Source organism: Sciurus vulgaris (genome assembly GCF_902686455.1).
Source record: "Sciurus vulgaris genome assembly, chromosome: 5".
Classification (NCBI taxonomy): Eukaryota; Metazoa; Chordata; class Mammalia; order Rodentia; family Sciuridae; genus Sciurus; species Sciurus vulgaris.
This window is the reverse complement of record NC_136465.1, coordinates 171,157,863-171,171,081: the sequence shown is the minus strand read 5'-3', so window position 1 is coordinate 171,171,081 and position 13,219 is coordinate 171,157,863. Positions and strand designations below refer to the sequence as shown.

Below are 13,219 nucleotides of genomic sequence, written 5' to 3'. Positions count from 1 at the left end.
GGGTCTTAAAAACTCCGCTGTCTTATTGGCTCCGGTAGCGACACACGGCGGGGGCCCTGGGCTCTTCAAATTTATGATTGGTTTTTATATCCGCCAGTCACGTTGCTGGAAACCCCCGTCCAATTATCTTGCTCGTGCTGCGCCCTCTATGCCCGATTGGCTGTGAGGTGCAGGTCGGAAGGATCCTCATTGGTCCAGGAGCTCCAGCTTGTGAACCCTCCCTCGCTCCGTTGCCGTGGTTGCAGGCCCGGCCCGCCCGCTCGCTCGCTGACAGCAAGGCTTAGGGCGGAGGGAAGTGGGTCCGTTGGTCGGTCGGGAACGAGGCTCCAGCGGCCGGGCCCGCGCGGAGCCGTTACCATGGCAGCCGCCGCCGGGGGCGCGGACGACGGGCCGCGCTCGGGCCGCTCGAGCTCGGAAGGCGAGTGCGCGGTGGCGCCGGAGCCGCTGACGGAAGCCGAGGGCCTCTTCTCCTTCGCCGACTTCGGGTCTGCCCTGGGCGGCGGCGCGGGCCTCCCGGGCCGAGCGTCCGGCGGGGCCCAGTCCCCGCTGCGCTACCTCCACGTCCTGTGGCAGCAGGACGCGGAGCCGCGCGATGAGCTGCGCTGCAAGATCCCCGCCGGCCGGCTCCGGCGCGCCGCCAGGCCCCACCGCCGGCTCGGGCCCACCGGCAAGGAGGTGCACGGTGAGCGGCGCGAGCGGCCGGCCCTGGCAGCCGCGGGTCGCGGGGACCCAGCGCGAGTTACTGCCCTTAGAACCGACCGCCGACTCCCGCTTCCCAGCGGCCTGGAGTCTCCGATGTCGGGCCGAGAGCCCGGGGGACCCTCGGGTCTGCTTCCAGTGATGATCACTATTGTAGCTGCAGAGACCCTTTTATTTTTTTTAAGTCCTCCTGCTCAGCCGGTCACTCCGGACGCCTCTCACTTGATCATTCCTGGAGAGAAGCTGTCCACGACCGCGGGTTTCATGAGTAGACGACGGTGTGGGATTCTGAGAATGCTCTTATCAGAGAGGGGAGGCTGGAGCCTCTAGCTTAGTTGTACTAACTTGCTAAATGCACAGACCTGGATCGGACTCCTCTACCACACTTAGCCTTTTGGGCAAACTGTAGACCTTTTCAACCTCAGTTTTCCGTGTGCAAAATGGGTATAATACTTGCCTTAAAAGCCAAGCCAAGTAAGATACTGAGTATATAGCAGCTGTCTTGCCTTTGTTGCGTGCTAAACACTTGGGTCATACCTGATCATTTATTAATTATATTTTGCAGCACAAGTGGTGAAATCTGGGGCCTTGTGCATATTAGGCCGGCTCTCTACCAGTGAGCTACACCCCAGCCTAAAATCCTACTTTTTTGACACTCCGTACAGTGATCTTCTGACCATTTGACTCCTATCTTCATAATGAGATGTCTTAGAGATCAGATCTACCCTCTTAGACTGACTTTTTGTAATCCTCACAAGAACTCTTTGAGATACAGCAATTGTGACCATTTTAGTGATGAGGAAACAGGCTCAGAAATTGTCTTCCTCCAGGTCACATAGAAAGTGCCTGTGCTGATATTAGTACCCAGGTTAGTCACACTCAAAACTCCTGCTCACAGATGATGTCTACCATTTGTCTTCTACATTTTATGGATGACACAGAAACCAAGGCCCGGAAAGAGTAAGAATGGTGATATTTAGGGTCTCTTCTCAAACATGCTATGATTCAACCCATGTGTTGGTGTTGTGGAAATTAAAGAAGTTCAGGGCATGGTGGTGCACACCTGTAATCCCAGCAACATGGAGGCTGAGGCAGGAGGAACACAAGTTTGAGGCTGGCCTTAGCAATTTAGTAAGGCCCTAACTAACCTACAGAGACCCTGTCTTAAAAACTAAAAGGGGCTGGGGGTGTGGCTCAGTGGGTAAGCACTCCTGGGTTCGATCCCTGGTACCAAAAAAAAAAAGGAGATATATAAATCATGAAGTACTATATGTATGTAAGGATTTGTTATTATCTGAATTACAATTTTCTGATCATTTCTCTGATGATGAAGGCATTGGTTTTTATTGGTTCTGATATAGCGGTAGTATCATTCAAGGGGAAAATGTCTCCATTTGAGAATTACCAAATTTAGGTAAGTCATTTGGGAATGGCCTGTTTGGGAGGGAAATAGAAGAGTATTGGTGTGGTCAGCTCCAGAGAACTTCTGTGTAAGTCACCTTGTTTTGTATTCACAGCAATTTGGAGCTGGCAGCACAACTCATCCCTGTTTCCCAGAGCAGGCAGGCGGGGTGGGGGTGTTAACTAGCTCACTCAAGGTCACCAACTGCTACAAGTGACAGAAACAAGATCTGGCCCCAGGAGTCAGAATTGCTACACAGAGTGGCCTTCGCTGTTTCCCCTTGTTCCCGCTGTGGTGTTTTATATCCTGGCACCTTTGTTTCCCTGGGATTGAGCCCAGGGGCACTGGCCACTGGGCTGCATCCACAGCCCTTTTTCATATTTCGTTTAGAGACAGGGTCTCACTGAGTTGCTTAGGGCCTCACTAAGTGGCTGAGGCTGGCTTTGAACTCACGATCCCCCTGCCTCAGCTTCCCAGCTACAGGGATTGCAGGCATGCGCCACCGCATGGGCTCTTTTCCTTTAGATTTAGGAGAAAAACTAGTAAGCCTAGTAAGTCCTCCTAGTAAGTTGTGATGATTATTTTTAACTGGCGTTTCTTATTCTCATCTCAGCCTTGAAGAGACTGAGGGACTCGGCCAATGCCAACGATGTGGAAACAGGTGAGTGTGCGCCATGGGTCCAGCTCCAGGGGCGCGTGACCACTAGGGAAGGAAGGCCGGGTAACAAACCTGGGAAGAGGCCGCTGCCAGCTTGTCCCCTTGGCACAAGAGTGTGTTATTTATCTTCTGGCTTTGCAGTAATTTTGAAGAAGGTAAGGCAGGTTGGGTACTTGCTCCCCATGCTCCCCGTCACCCGGAACTTCCTGATGTCGTAGCATTTTATCACTGTGAGTCCCCTGTTGCTGGAGACTTGTCTGCTTTTGGATCCTGGCACCCCAGTACGGCCCTGAGCAGGAGCAGACACTGTTTTGGACTGTCTGGCTAATAAGAGTTAAAGTTAACTCTTAAAGTTAACCGCCAGGTGACCATCTGCCACCTCCTGCTGCTCCGTGAGACTGTGGTCCTCAGATTAACTTGCTGGTTGACAGAGCCTCAGAGGCAGAGGCGTGGGCGGGGTTCCTCCCAGGACTCAGGACTGCTCTCCCACGTTCACTAGGTGGCAGCAAGGAGGGCATAAGGACAGCTTCTAGGACAAAGTTACTTGTAGCCATTGGCTTCATTCTTCCCCTGAGTCAGGGGAAGTGGTGTGTTGGTTTTCTATGGCTGCTTCAACAGAGCACAAGCCACATGCGTGTATTATCAGGTAACTCCATAGGTCAGAAGTCCATCCCAGGTCTCACTGACCAGGCTAAAATCTGGTGCCAGCTGGGCTACATCTCTTTCCAGAGGCTCTAGGGAGAATATGTTTCCCTGCCTTTTCCAGCTCCTAGAGGCCCCGACATTGCTTGCCTCGAAGACTTCCTCTGTCTCCAAAGCCAACTGAGTCCTTCTTATCTGCTGTTTCTTTGATGCTTGAAGCAGGGATAGAATCTCTGATTTTAAGGACCCAGGTGATTAGATTAGGCCTGGGTAATCCAGGATAAGCTGTATCTCAGAGTCCTTAGCCTTGGTCAACTCTGCAATGTCCTTTTCGACACCTGTCATCTACAAATCCTAGGGATCGGAATGTGGGCACTGTTCTGTGCATGATTCTATCTTGGTGGTAGGATGCTGTGGTCAACAGCCAAGCTGTGAGTATAGATGACGAGCCGTGGGTCACAGGGGCCCACCTGCAGCAGGTGTGAGAGCTGGGTGTTGCACTGCAGGCTTCCAGATGCTTCCCCTGTTTCTAGCGCAGCGGTAGTCAGCAGGCCTAGAAGCTGGAGGGCTTTTCACTCTTTTCACTTTGGTCTTTTTTCCGTGAACTTTAATATTTTGCAATATCCAAGCAGCAACCTAAGATAGTTTCTTGGTGAAAAACAATAATTGTTTTTCATATCTCCAGTGTATGACCAGAGAATATTTAATTTTATTCACCTCTCACAGAAAGTTCAGTTCATCTTAAATTGGGGGGTTTTATTATTTTGATAGAAATGCTGTAATTTTCCATTCAGAGCCTCTTAGATTTACCTGCAGGACTCTGAAGGTGAGAATGGCTGATGTTTTTCACTGTCACTTTTTTATGTACCCGGAATTGAACTCGGGGCACTCCACCACTGAGCCACATCCCCAGCCCTTTTTTGTATTTTCTTAGCAACAGGGTCCCACTAAGTTGCTTAGGGCCTTGCTAAATTGCCAAGGCTGGCTTTGAACTCAAGATTCTCCTGCCTTAGCCTCCCAAGCTGCTGGGATTACAAGTGTGCGCCACAGTACTCGGCCTCACCAGTACTTTCATGGCATTTATGGTTAACATTTTATGTTTGTTCTTTACATGTTGGGTTTTATGTTGTCTAACAATTATAATGAACATAAAATTTATACCCTGTTATTGTTAAATTAAAAATTATTTTCTATGGATTCATAATCATTTAAAGTATTTCAAGTATGAGAATAACAGCCGCATTTAAAATGTTTCAGAAGTTAGAAAAGCATACTAGAAAAATATCCATAATGTCAGCAGAGGATCGGGTCACTTTCATATTTTGGTGGTGGCTGGGTTGGGACTCAGTGGTGGAGCGCTTGCCCAGCACACATGAGGCCCTGGGTTCGATCCTCAGCACCAGATAAAATAAAGGTATCGTGTCCATCTACAACTTAAAAAAAATATTTTGTTGGTATCTTTCTAGTCCCTTTTCCTGTGGGTAGAAATTTTCTTTATGGGTTTAAAACTACTATGTACACGTTTTGTAGCCACATAATATTTTGTGTAATTATAAACATTCTTATAGTTTATGTAACTGTTTTATCAAAATGGAAGTACCTCACCTAGGTGCAGTGGCGCACACTGTAATCCAGCTACTCAGAAGGCTGAGGCTGGAGGACGGCAGGTTCAAGCCAGCCTCAGAAATTTTAGCAGGGCTCTAAGCAATTTAGTGTGACCCTGTCTCATAAAGAAAAAGGAGGATGGGGCTGGATATGTAGCTCAGTGGTAAAGCGCTGGGTCCCCCGCAGGGGCGAGGAGGTGTTTCCCTCCTCCTCAGGTATGAATGATTACCTTAAAGGGTATGCATATTTTATGTATTTATTTACTTAGTTGTGTTGGGACTCAAACTTAGGGCCTCACACACACTAGGCAAGTGCCGTACCAATCAAGCTACGTCCCCAGCCCAAGAGTACGTATTTTGATAGCTCCTGATAAAGGTTTCTATTTTTTTATTAACTTATGGTTTTTTTGTCACTGAGATTCCGGGCACCAGCACCACACCCAGCCTGGCTGGCTGTTTTGCTCCCTTCTCTCTCAGTGGGACAGGCTCTGTTGGTGAATGCCCTCAGGGTTTTTTGTTTGGTTGGTTGGTTTTTGTGGTGCTGGGGATCGAACCCAGGGCCCTGTGCTTGCAAGGCAAGCCCTCTACCAACTGAGCTATCTCCCCAGCCCTTGAATGCCCTTAGGAATACTGGGATGGCCGCAAGTCCCACTTCTCTCGGCTTCTCCCGCCACCTTCCTCACTCACTGAGCCAGTCAGCAACATTGACTAAGCATCTGTTACTTGCAGACAGCATGATTGATGGCCAGTCTACAAAGATTAGCAAAACAAAAACCTAAATGTAGCTGGAGAGACTGTGATCCCATTTCCAAATCAAAAGCCAAAACACAGGAAGGGCTTCGCTGGAGGAGACAGCCTGGGTTTCCCGCCCAGTTTGCCTCATCACAGTGAGTGTGGCTTGGATTTTTCACACAATCCCTCCAGGCCTGAGGTCCCTGGTCTGAAAAGTGGATGTGACACCTTGCTTGGTCATTTCAGGGCTGAACCATCAGATGCCTGTCACCCATCTTGTCCTCGGTGTGCAGTTGGTATTATTCTAGAATGGCACAGGCTGCTGCTGTTGAAGACGGGACACCAGGGAGGGGGCGGTGCCTGAGGCGAAGCCATCTGCACTCAGCTGGAGGGACTCACCTCCTTGAGAGCTTTGCTGGGGGAAGGAGACTAAAGCATCGCTGACTCGCAGATGATGTTGGCAGCGATTTCCCTCATTTCGGCTGGACATGTGCATTAGTACCCGGTGTCTCACGTTTCACAGCCCCTCCATGCGGCTCAAAAGGGAATTTCACATCCACTGTTCCCATTTCAGCCGCGCTAGAGTTGGGCAGAGCAGAGATTATGCCAGTCGTTGGTGACCTGAGACCAGATCTAGGCCTTCCTGCCCCTTCCCAGGCGGGGTCTCTATACATTTTTTCTTTCTTTTTTTTCCTGTGTGTGTGCTGGGAATGGAACTCAGGCCTTCTACCCTCTAGGAAGTGCCCTGCTCCTTTCTCTTCACTTAGCTGAGCCTGGGACTCAGAGTGTGTGGCCCGTCACCTCCTCTGTCTTCTCCAGAGGGCTGCTTTCCGTGAGCCATGGAAGCGCCAGCCAGCAGCAGGGGCAGCAGTGTCCGGGTGGAACGGAGAGGTGGAGGGCGGGGCCGCAGCGTATGCTGGGGTTTCTCTGAGGGTCAGGCGCCCCGTGAAGTCTGCCCAGCACGTAATCTGACCCTCAGGACCCATGGACTCCGCTGCGTCCTCAGGAGGCCAGTCCCTGTGGGGCCGCATCTGGGAGGGGCCAGCTCTCCCGTGTGTCGCAGTGCCTGTCAGGAGGACTCGAGCACTGCCGACCATCCCTGGGGACTAGGCTCAGCTAACACTGCTGTCCCCTCCCTGTCCTGGCGGTGTCAGTGCAGCAGCTGCTGGAAGATGGCACCGATCCCTGTGCAGCTGACGACAAGGGCCGCACGGCGCTGCACTTTGCCTCCTGCAACGGCAACGACCAGATCGGTGAGTCCTGGGAAGGAACGGGTGGGACTGGCACGTGGCATCTCTCCAGAGGCCCTGGAGGAGCAGCTGCTGTCTGCACAGCCTGGGCTGCGGAGGGACTGAACACAAAGGAGGCTGGACGCCACGGTCCCCTGCCCCTTCACCGGGGTCAGCACTGCTAGGTGGGGCAGGACCATGAGTAATGCCAGGGTGAAGCGAGGCCTCCCGGGAGGGGCCAGCCAGCAGGGACAGAGCCAGGCCTGGGAGACATTTGGCACTTGCATTCAGTGCCAACCACACAGCAGAACTGCTGGGTTTTGTTTTTAAATGTGGTGTAGCTTCAAACAGTAACTGGCCAGGTTGCCAGCTACGTCCAGCGTCCTGGCAGCCCCCGGCCCTTCGGTCCTTGCCCCATCGAGTCCTTGCTCCCATAGACCGGGCTGGCCTGCATTTGAATTTTACATTCACAGAAGCACACCGCGTGCCCTCCTCTGTGCACGTCTCAAGGTCACATCTGTGGTTTCGTGGATGAGTGTTGTGCGTGCCAGTGACTTGTCCTCTCTCGTGCTGGCTACTCCCTGCCATGTGCCCTTCCCCGGCTCACCCATGCTGCTGGTGGACATTTGGGTGGTTCCCAGGTCTTGGCTATTGAGAATCAAACTGCTGGGAACATTCTCCTACTTGCGCTTTGGTGGCTACAAGCACTGTCTCTGTGGGGTGCAGGCCCAGGACAGGGGGTAGGGGTCACCAGGGTAGATGTCTTTTAGCTGTGGTGGACATCCCAGCATACCCCCCACTCCCGCCAGCGTGCCCCACCGTGTCCCCCGTCCTCATGCTCACTGCCAGCTCTGCTGACATTCTGACCATTCTGTAACAGCTCGTGGTGGCTTAATCTGGTTTCTCTGGTGGCCAGTGATGTTGACACCTCTTCATGTATTTATTGGCCATTCGTATGTCCTCTTGTGAAGCATCTGTTCATGTGTTTTGTCTACTTTCTAAACAAGTTGTCTGTCTTGATTGGTAGGAATTCTTAGACATTTTTATGGAAAGTTTTATTCTCAAAACATATTTTTAAAGATTTGATGTGATTTTATTTTAAAACTTGTAGGCATTCTTTCTGCATTCTAGACACAAATCATGTATCAACCATCAGCGCCCTCCTCTCCAGTTGACCTTTCCCTTCTATGAGTGGTATTTTTTTGAGGAGAGAATAGATATTAGAGATTGAACCCAGGGTACTTTATCACCAAGCTACATCCCCAGCCCTTTTTACTTTTTATTTTGAGACAGGGTCTCCCTAAGTTGCAGAGACTAGCCTTGAACTTGTGATTCTCCTGCCTCAGCCTCCCAAGTCTCTAGGAACACAGGCTTGTACCACCACACCTGGCCTGTGAGCAGTATCTTTTAATGAACACAAGTTCTTAATTTTTATGAATCTAGTTTATCAGTCTTTCCTTTTTTATGGTTAGTATTTTTGTGACATTTACAAAATCTTCGCCTATCCCAGAGTCATGAAGATATTCTCCTGTTTTCTTCTAGAAACCACGCTATTTCAGCTTGCACAGTTAAGGTCTAGGGTACCTCTGGAATAGCTTTTGTGTATGGTGTGAGGCTCAGTCCAGTACCCCCATACAATGTCCTGGACCTGCCTGGGTATCCGGTAGGGTAATTAGCAAACCTGGCAATACCACAGCCGTCCCCGAGGTGACTGAGGCTGCCAAGGAGAGGGATGCTATTCACTGAGCTCAGCGTCCTCAGTTGGCCTAATTCTCACTGTGGCATTTGGTTGAGGAAAGAGGAGAAAATGCCTGGGCAGCTTTCTCTAGCACTTTCCTTACCCCTAAAAACAGCCCTGGAGCATCCATGTGAGCCAAGGGGCCCTCCTGGGATCCTTAGTCCCCGGATCTGAGAGTCCTGCGCGTGAACCCTGCTAGTAGTGATGGAAGGAGTGAATGAAACAACGTAGGCCATCAAGTTCGCGAATTCCACGCTCCACGCCAAGAGGGCCTCTTGGCTGGACTGGGGGTGTGGTCCAGGGCACGAGGCCTCTGGCGGCCACCCGGGCCTTCCTGTTTCCAGTGCAGCTGCTGCTGGACCACGGCGCTGACCCCAACCAGCGAGATGGCCTGGGAAACACGCCGCTGCACCTGGGTAAGTCCTCAGGCGTCACCAAGACACCGGTGTAAAAATGCATCGTACTGTCGTGTATAACTAAAAAGAACAACAAAGAATGACACGTGTAGCGCAGGCAGGCTCCTGAGTCTGGGGTCTTGCTGGCTCCCAGCGGTATCTCCGGGCTCCAGGCCTCACTTCCCACCAGCCTGCCTTCCACAGACCAGCCAGTCCCTCTGCAGTTGGTGGTGTGGTGTCCTCGGCAGAGCCGATTTCACAGCCTTGACCAGCCAGCAGCGCCTCTGAGGGAGCGTGCCGGGAGACCTTCGCCTGGTGCCAGCCTTGCCGCCGGCTCACAGTGCGGCGTGTGAGACGGGTCCCACTCAGGCCTCGGTTTCCCAGCTGCACAGGGAAGGGGTTGGACTTGCTGCTAACTCCTGCCATCTGCTGCCCAGGTGGCCCTTGTTGGCACAGGCCTACTTGGAGGCACAGCCCTGCTCCCTACCCCAGGCTCCTGTTCTCACCTCCCTGTTGTTCTCCCTCAGCGGCCTGCACCAACCACGTCCCTGTCATCACCACACTGCTCCGAGGAGGTATGTGGCCCCTCTCCTTCGCCCTCCTCTCTCACCCTCAGCCCAGTGTGCTTACCTCCGCCTCTTCCCTCAGGGGCCCGTGTAGATGCCCTGGACCGAGCTGGCCGCACGCCCCTGCACCTGGCCAAGTCGAAGTTGAACATCCTGCAGGAGGGCCATTCCCAGTGCCTGGAGGCTGTGCGGTTGGAGGTGAAGCAGGTGAGTCCGCCCTTTGCTGAGTCCAAGGCTCTGAGCAGGCCCTGGGCAGGTGCTGCACTCACGGACACCCTGCCTCTGGCCTCCAGGCCCCTGAGTCATCTCACATGAGCCCCAGGTGGCTCCTACTCTGCTGTGCCTTTGGCACAAGCACCAGGCCTCTCTGTGCCTTCAGGACCAGGTGGCTCAGCTCACCCCTGTTGCAGATCATCCACATGCTGAGGGAGTACCTGGAGCGCCTGGGGCGGCGTGACCAGCGGGAGCGGCTGGACGACCTCTGCTCGCGCCTCCAGATGACGAGCACCAGGGAGCAGGTGAGCTGCAGGCCAGCCCTGCCCAGGCAGCCTGACCTCATGTCAGGGGCCCCGATGTGACCGCAGGCACGGCCGCTGTGCTCCCAGCCCTGCTGTTCCACCATCGGAGCGAAGCCCCCAGGGGCCCTGGGAGGAGGCCTGTGGTAGGGGGAGCCCAGGGGCCCTGGCACCCTGGGACAGTCTGGGTTTCATCCTACAGGTGGATGAAGTGACCGACCTCCTGGCCAGCTTCACCTCCCTCAGTTTGCAGATGCAGAACATGGAGAAGAGGTAGCAGAGAGGCCCCCTGCTTCCTGCTCTGCCCCCGCCCCTGCCCCTCTGCTCTCTCATTACAAAGAAAAGCCCAGTGTCTGGGACCTTGAAGCGACACTTCTCTGGTGAGGACCTCAGCCTTGCCCTCAGAGGCCAGGGGCAGAGACGTTCTCCCCATGACCTTGGAACTGCTCCCAACCGCAGTCTCTGTCCCGTCTCTGGGCCGGGACCACAGCCCCTAGCTGCTGCTTCCACTCCCAAGCTCTGGCAGCTCTGCAGTCACACGCACGCCCTGGCCCATGTGCTCTCCTGGCGGGCCTCACTCATCCCAGGGCCTCCTGGAGCCCCGTCCAGGCCCCAGAGCCTTCTCTACACACCTTCCTAGCCGGGCTCGTTGCTGTCAGCTGGCTTGGGGCAGGTACGCTCAGGCACCCTCAGGCCAGCCGGCTCCGCAGGGGCTCTTGTCTGGCCCCATACTGCTCACTGGCACTTAGGTTTAGGCTCATCCTGACTTTTACGGAGACGCTGTGTGAGTTGCTGGTTGGAAGGGAGGGCTGGTGACGCCCAACAGGCTAGGAAGGACCCTGCCGAAAATCTCCAGTCCTTGCCCTCCTGGTCACTGAAACACCAGGAAGGTAGAATGGCTTTCCAGCCTGGTTGTTATAGGCTGATAGCAGCCAGAGGTGCCCAGTCCTCCTGTCAGCAACCTGTGAATGCTACTTTACGTGTCAAGAGAGGCTTCATGGGTATAATCAAGTCCAGGGTCTTTACACAGAGTGGTGATCCTAGACCATCTAGGTGGGTCAGATATAATCACAGAGATCCTTGTAAGAGGGAAGCAGGAGGGGAGAGGAAGTGGGGTGTGCTGACAGAAGCAGGAAGTTGAAAAGGGAAGGAGCAAGATGTTGAGGAAGGGGTCACAAGCCAAGGAACACAGGCCATCTCTGGAAGCCACAAAGAAATGGATTCTCCCTCCAACTTCCAGAAGGAGCTGGCTCTGTTGACACCTGGACTTTAGTTCAGTGAGGCTGTTTTTAGATTCCAGCCTCCAGGACTATAAGAGAATAAATTTGCATTCTTAAGCTGCTTAGTGTGTGTGATTTGCTGCAGTAGCATGGTAGCCAGTGATCCTCAGGCCATTGCCCCCCTGTGGATAGGTGCCAGGCAGTGCCCCCTCATGATAGGAAGATCAGGCTATGTCTGTGTGTCCACTTGTCCTCTTGCCAAATTAGAAGGCTGACTACTTCCACAGGGAGAGCTAGTCCCCAGGTCCCAGCATGGTGTGCTTCAGATCTGAGTTCGTCTCTTAGAACCCAGCTGCTCCTCAGACCCTGGAGGAAAAAAAGGGTATAAGACACTGGCCTAGCCCAGGGTTGCCCCCAGGATGCTGTGCTGAGAAAGAAACCGTGGCGTTGGTCACAACATTGCCCACATTTTGAAAAAGTGGGGAACCGTCACTGCAGAACTGTGGAGCAGGTGGGTGAGGGTACCAGGGACCTCCTGTGGGCTGCGCAGACACGTCTGAGGCCAGAGACCTGCAGAGTTGGGTGTGCTAGGACTGCGAGACTGCCCCAGGAGACTGGGTGGGTTCCCAGGACAGCCTGACACAGGGAGCGAATGACTGACTCCTCATAGTCCTGGGCCCTGACAAGCCATGCCTAGCTGGGACACCAGGCAGGCCTCCTGCTGCGTCTTCCACCTGGGGCTCCAAGCCTTGGGAGAGCCAAGTGCAACACCTGTCATCGTCCTGTCCCTTCCAGCCATGCAGATGGTGACCAGAGGGCTTGATAAGTCAGTCATCAAACGCTCACCAGCCAGGCAGCCAGCCAGCCTGCCTTGCCAGAAATCCCCAGCCTGGATATTTCCGATAACTTCAAATCTGTCTGAAGAGCCAGCCAGATGAAGTCGGCTCCAGACTAGCGTGAGTCAGAAGACACACACGTGGTCCCTGAGCGCTGGACTGGCAGGCAGGAGAGAGCACACCTGGCCGAGGTTTTCCTCGGGTTAGTTCTGTGCCAGCTGCTCTGGAACTGATGACATCATGGCTGTGGGTGAAGACCTGCCTACGCCTGCTGTGAGCCACTCCTGGGAGCCACGTGTACTGGCCAGCAGTGCTCCAGGCGGACCTTGCTGCTGTTAGAGTGGGGGAAGCAGGTTTGCCAGGGTCGCCCCACCGGGTGGCTGGGGCTAGAACCTGATCTGCCAAGCTGGTATCCAGAGCCCTCACCCCATTGGCTCGCATGCAGGCTGACCACATTTGCTGAGTTCCTACTCTGTGCCAGCAGGCCCTTTATCCAAGCCCTTTGATTTAGTGTTTGCAGTAAAATGTTGCCACCACTTGCTTTATGTATCCCTTACTCTTGGAAGGCTGAGAGAGAAAGGAGCTGCCTGAGGTCAGGCGGATGTGCCCAGCCCAGGCACATCCTTCTCCTAGGTTTCCAAAGCACAGGGTTCCCCATGCGTAGGGACTGATGAACTGTGCCGAGTGAAAACCGTCTCTGTGATCGGCCAGTGTTCCCAGGGGCAGGGAGGGGCTGACCCTTCCCTCACTGAGCGCATGAGACAGATGCTCAGTGGAAAGGCAGGCACCTGGTCACCCGGGGAAAGGATGATGCGAGGTGATGGAGCTGAGCTGGATCTGGAGTGGTCCCTGCTGATCTTTGGTGAGTGGCAGAGCGGATAGCCTGAGCCAGGCCTAGGGCCCCAGTAGGCTGAGAGGCTGGTTAGAAAGGGATAGAATCTGGCTAGATAGGTCCTGAGGTCCAAAGGACAGGCAGAAAGACA

General features: G+C 53.7%; 1 protein-coding gene across 2 annotated transcripts; it reads left to right on the top strand.

The window, feature by feature from the left end:
- The first annotated feature begins 235 nt into the window (after positions 1 to 235).
- ANKRD54 (ankyrin repeat domain 54) lies at positions 236 to 10,705 on the top strand. Of its 2 annotated transcripts, none has more exons than XM_079140757.1 (8): positions 236 to 682; positions 2,715 to 2,762; positions 6,892 to 6,990; positions 9,049 to 9,120; positions 9,627 to 9,674; positions 9,748 to 9,872; positions 10,076 to 10,183; positions 10,383 to 10,705. In XM_079140757.1, the coding sequence occupies exons 1-8, from the start codon at positions 358 to 360 to the stop codon at positions 10,455 to 10,457; spliced, it is 900 nt and encodes a 299-aa protein (XP_078996883.1). In that variant the 5' UTR covers positions 236 to 357; the 3' UTR covers positions 10,458 to 10,705. The 2 variants fall into 2 exon arrangements, with proteins under 2 accessions (XP_078996883.1, XP_078996884.1); XM_079140758.1 differs by having other exon boundaries at positions 542 to 682; positions 6,897 to 6,990.
- The last annotated feature ends 2,514 nt before the right edge of the window (positions 10,706 to 13,219 follow it).

Excerpts from the sequence above, each read along its gene's own strand:
- ANKRD54 (XM_079140757.1), top strand. The coding sequence starts at position 358 with ATGGCAGCCGCCGCCGGGGGCGCGGACGACGGGCCGCGCTCGGGCCGC. Across the intron at positions 2,763-6,891 it reads TGCCAACGATGTGGAAACAG|TGCAGCAGCTGCTGGAAGAT; the intron begins GTGAGTGTGCGC and ends TGGCGGTGTCAG. Across the intron at positions 10,184-10,382 it reads TGACGAGCACCAGGGAGCAG|GTGGATGAAGTGACCGACCT; the intron begins GTGAGCTGCAGG and ends TTCATCCTACAG.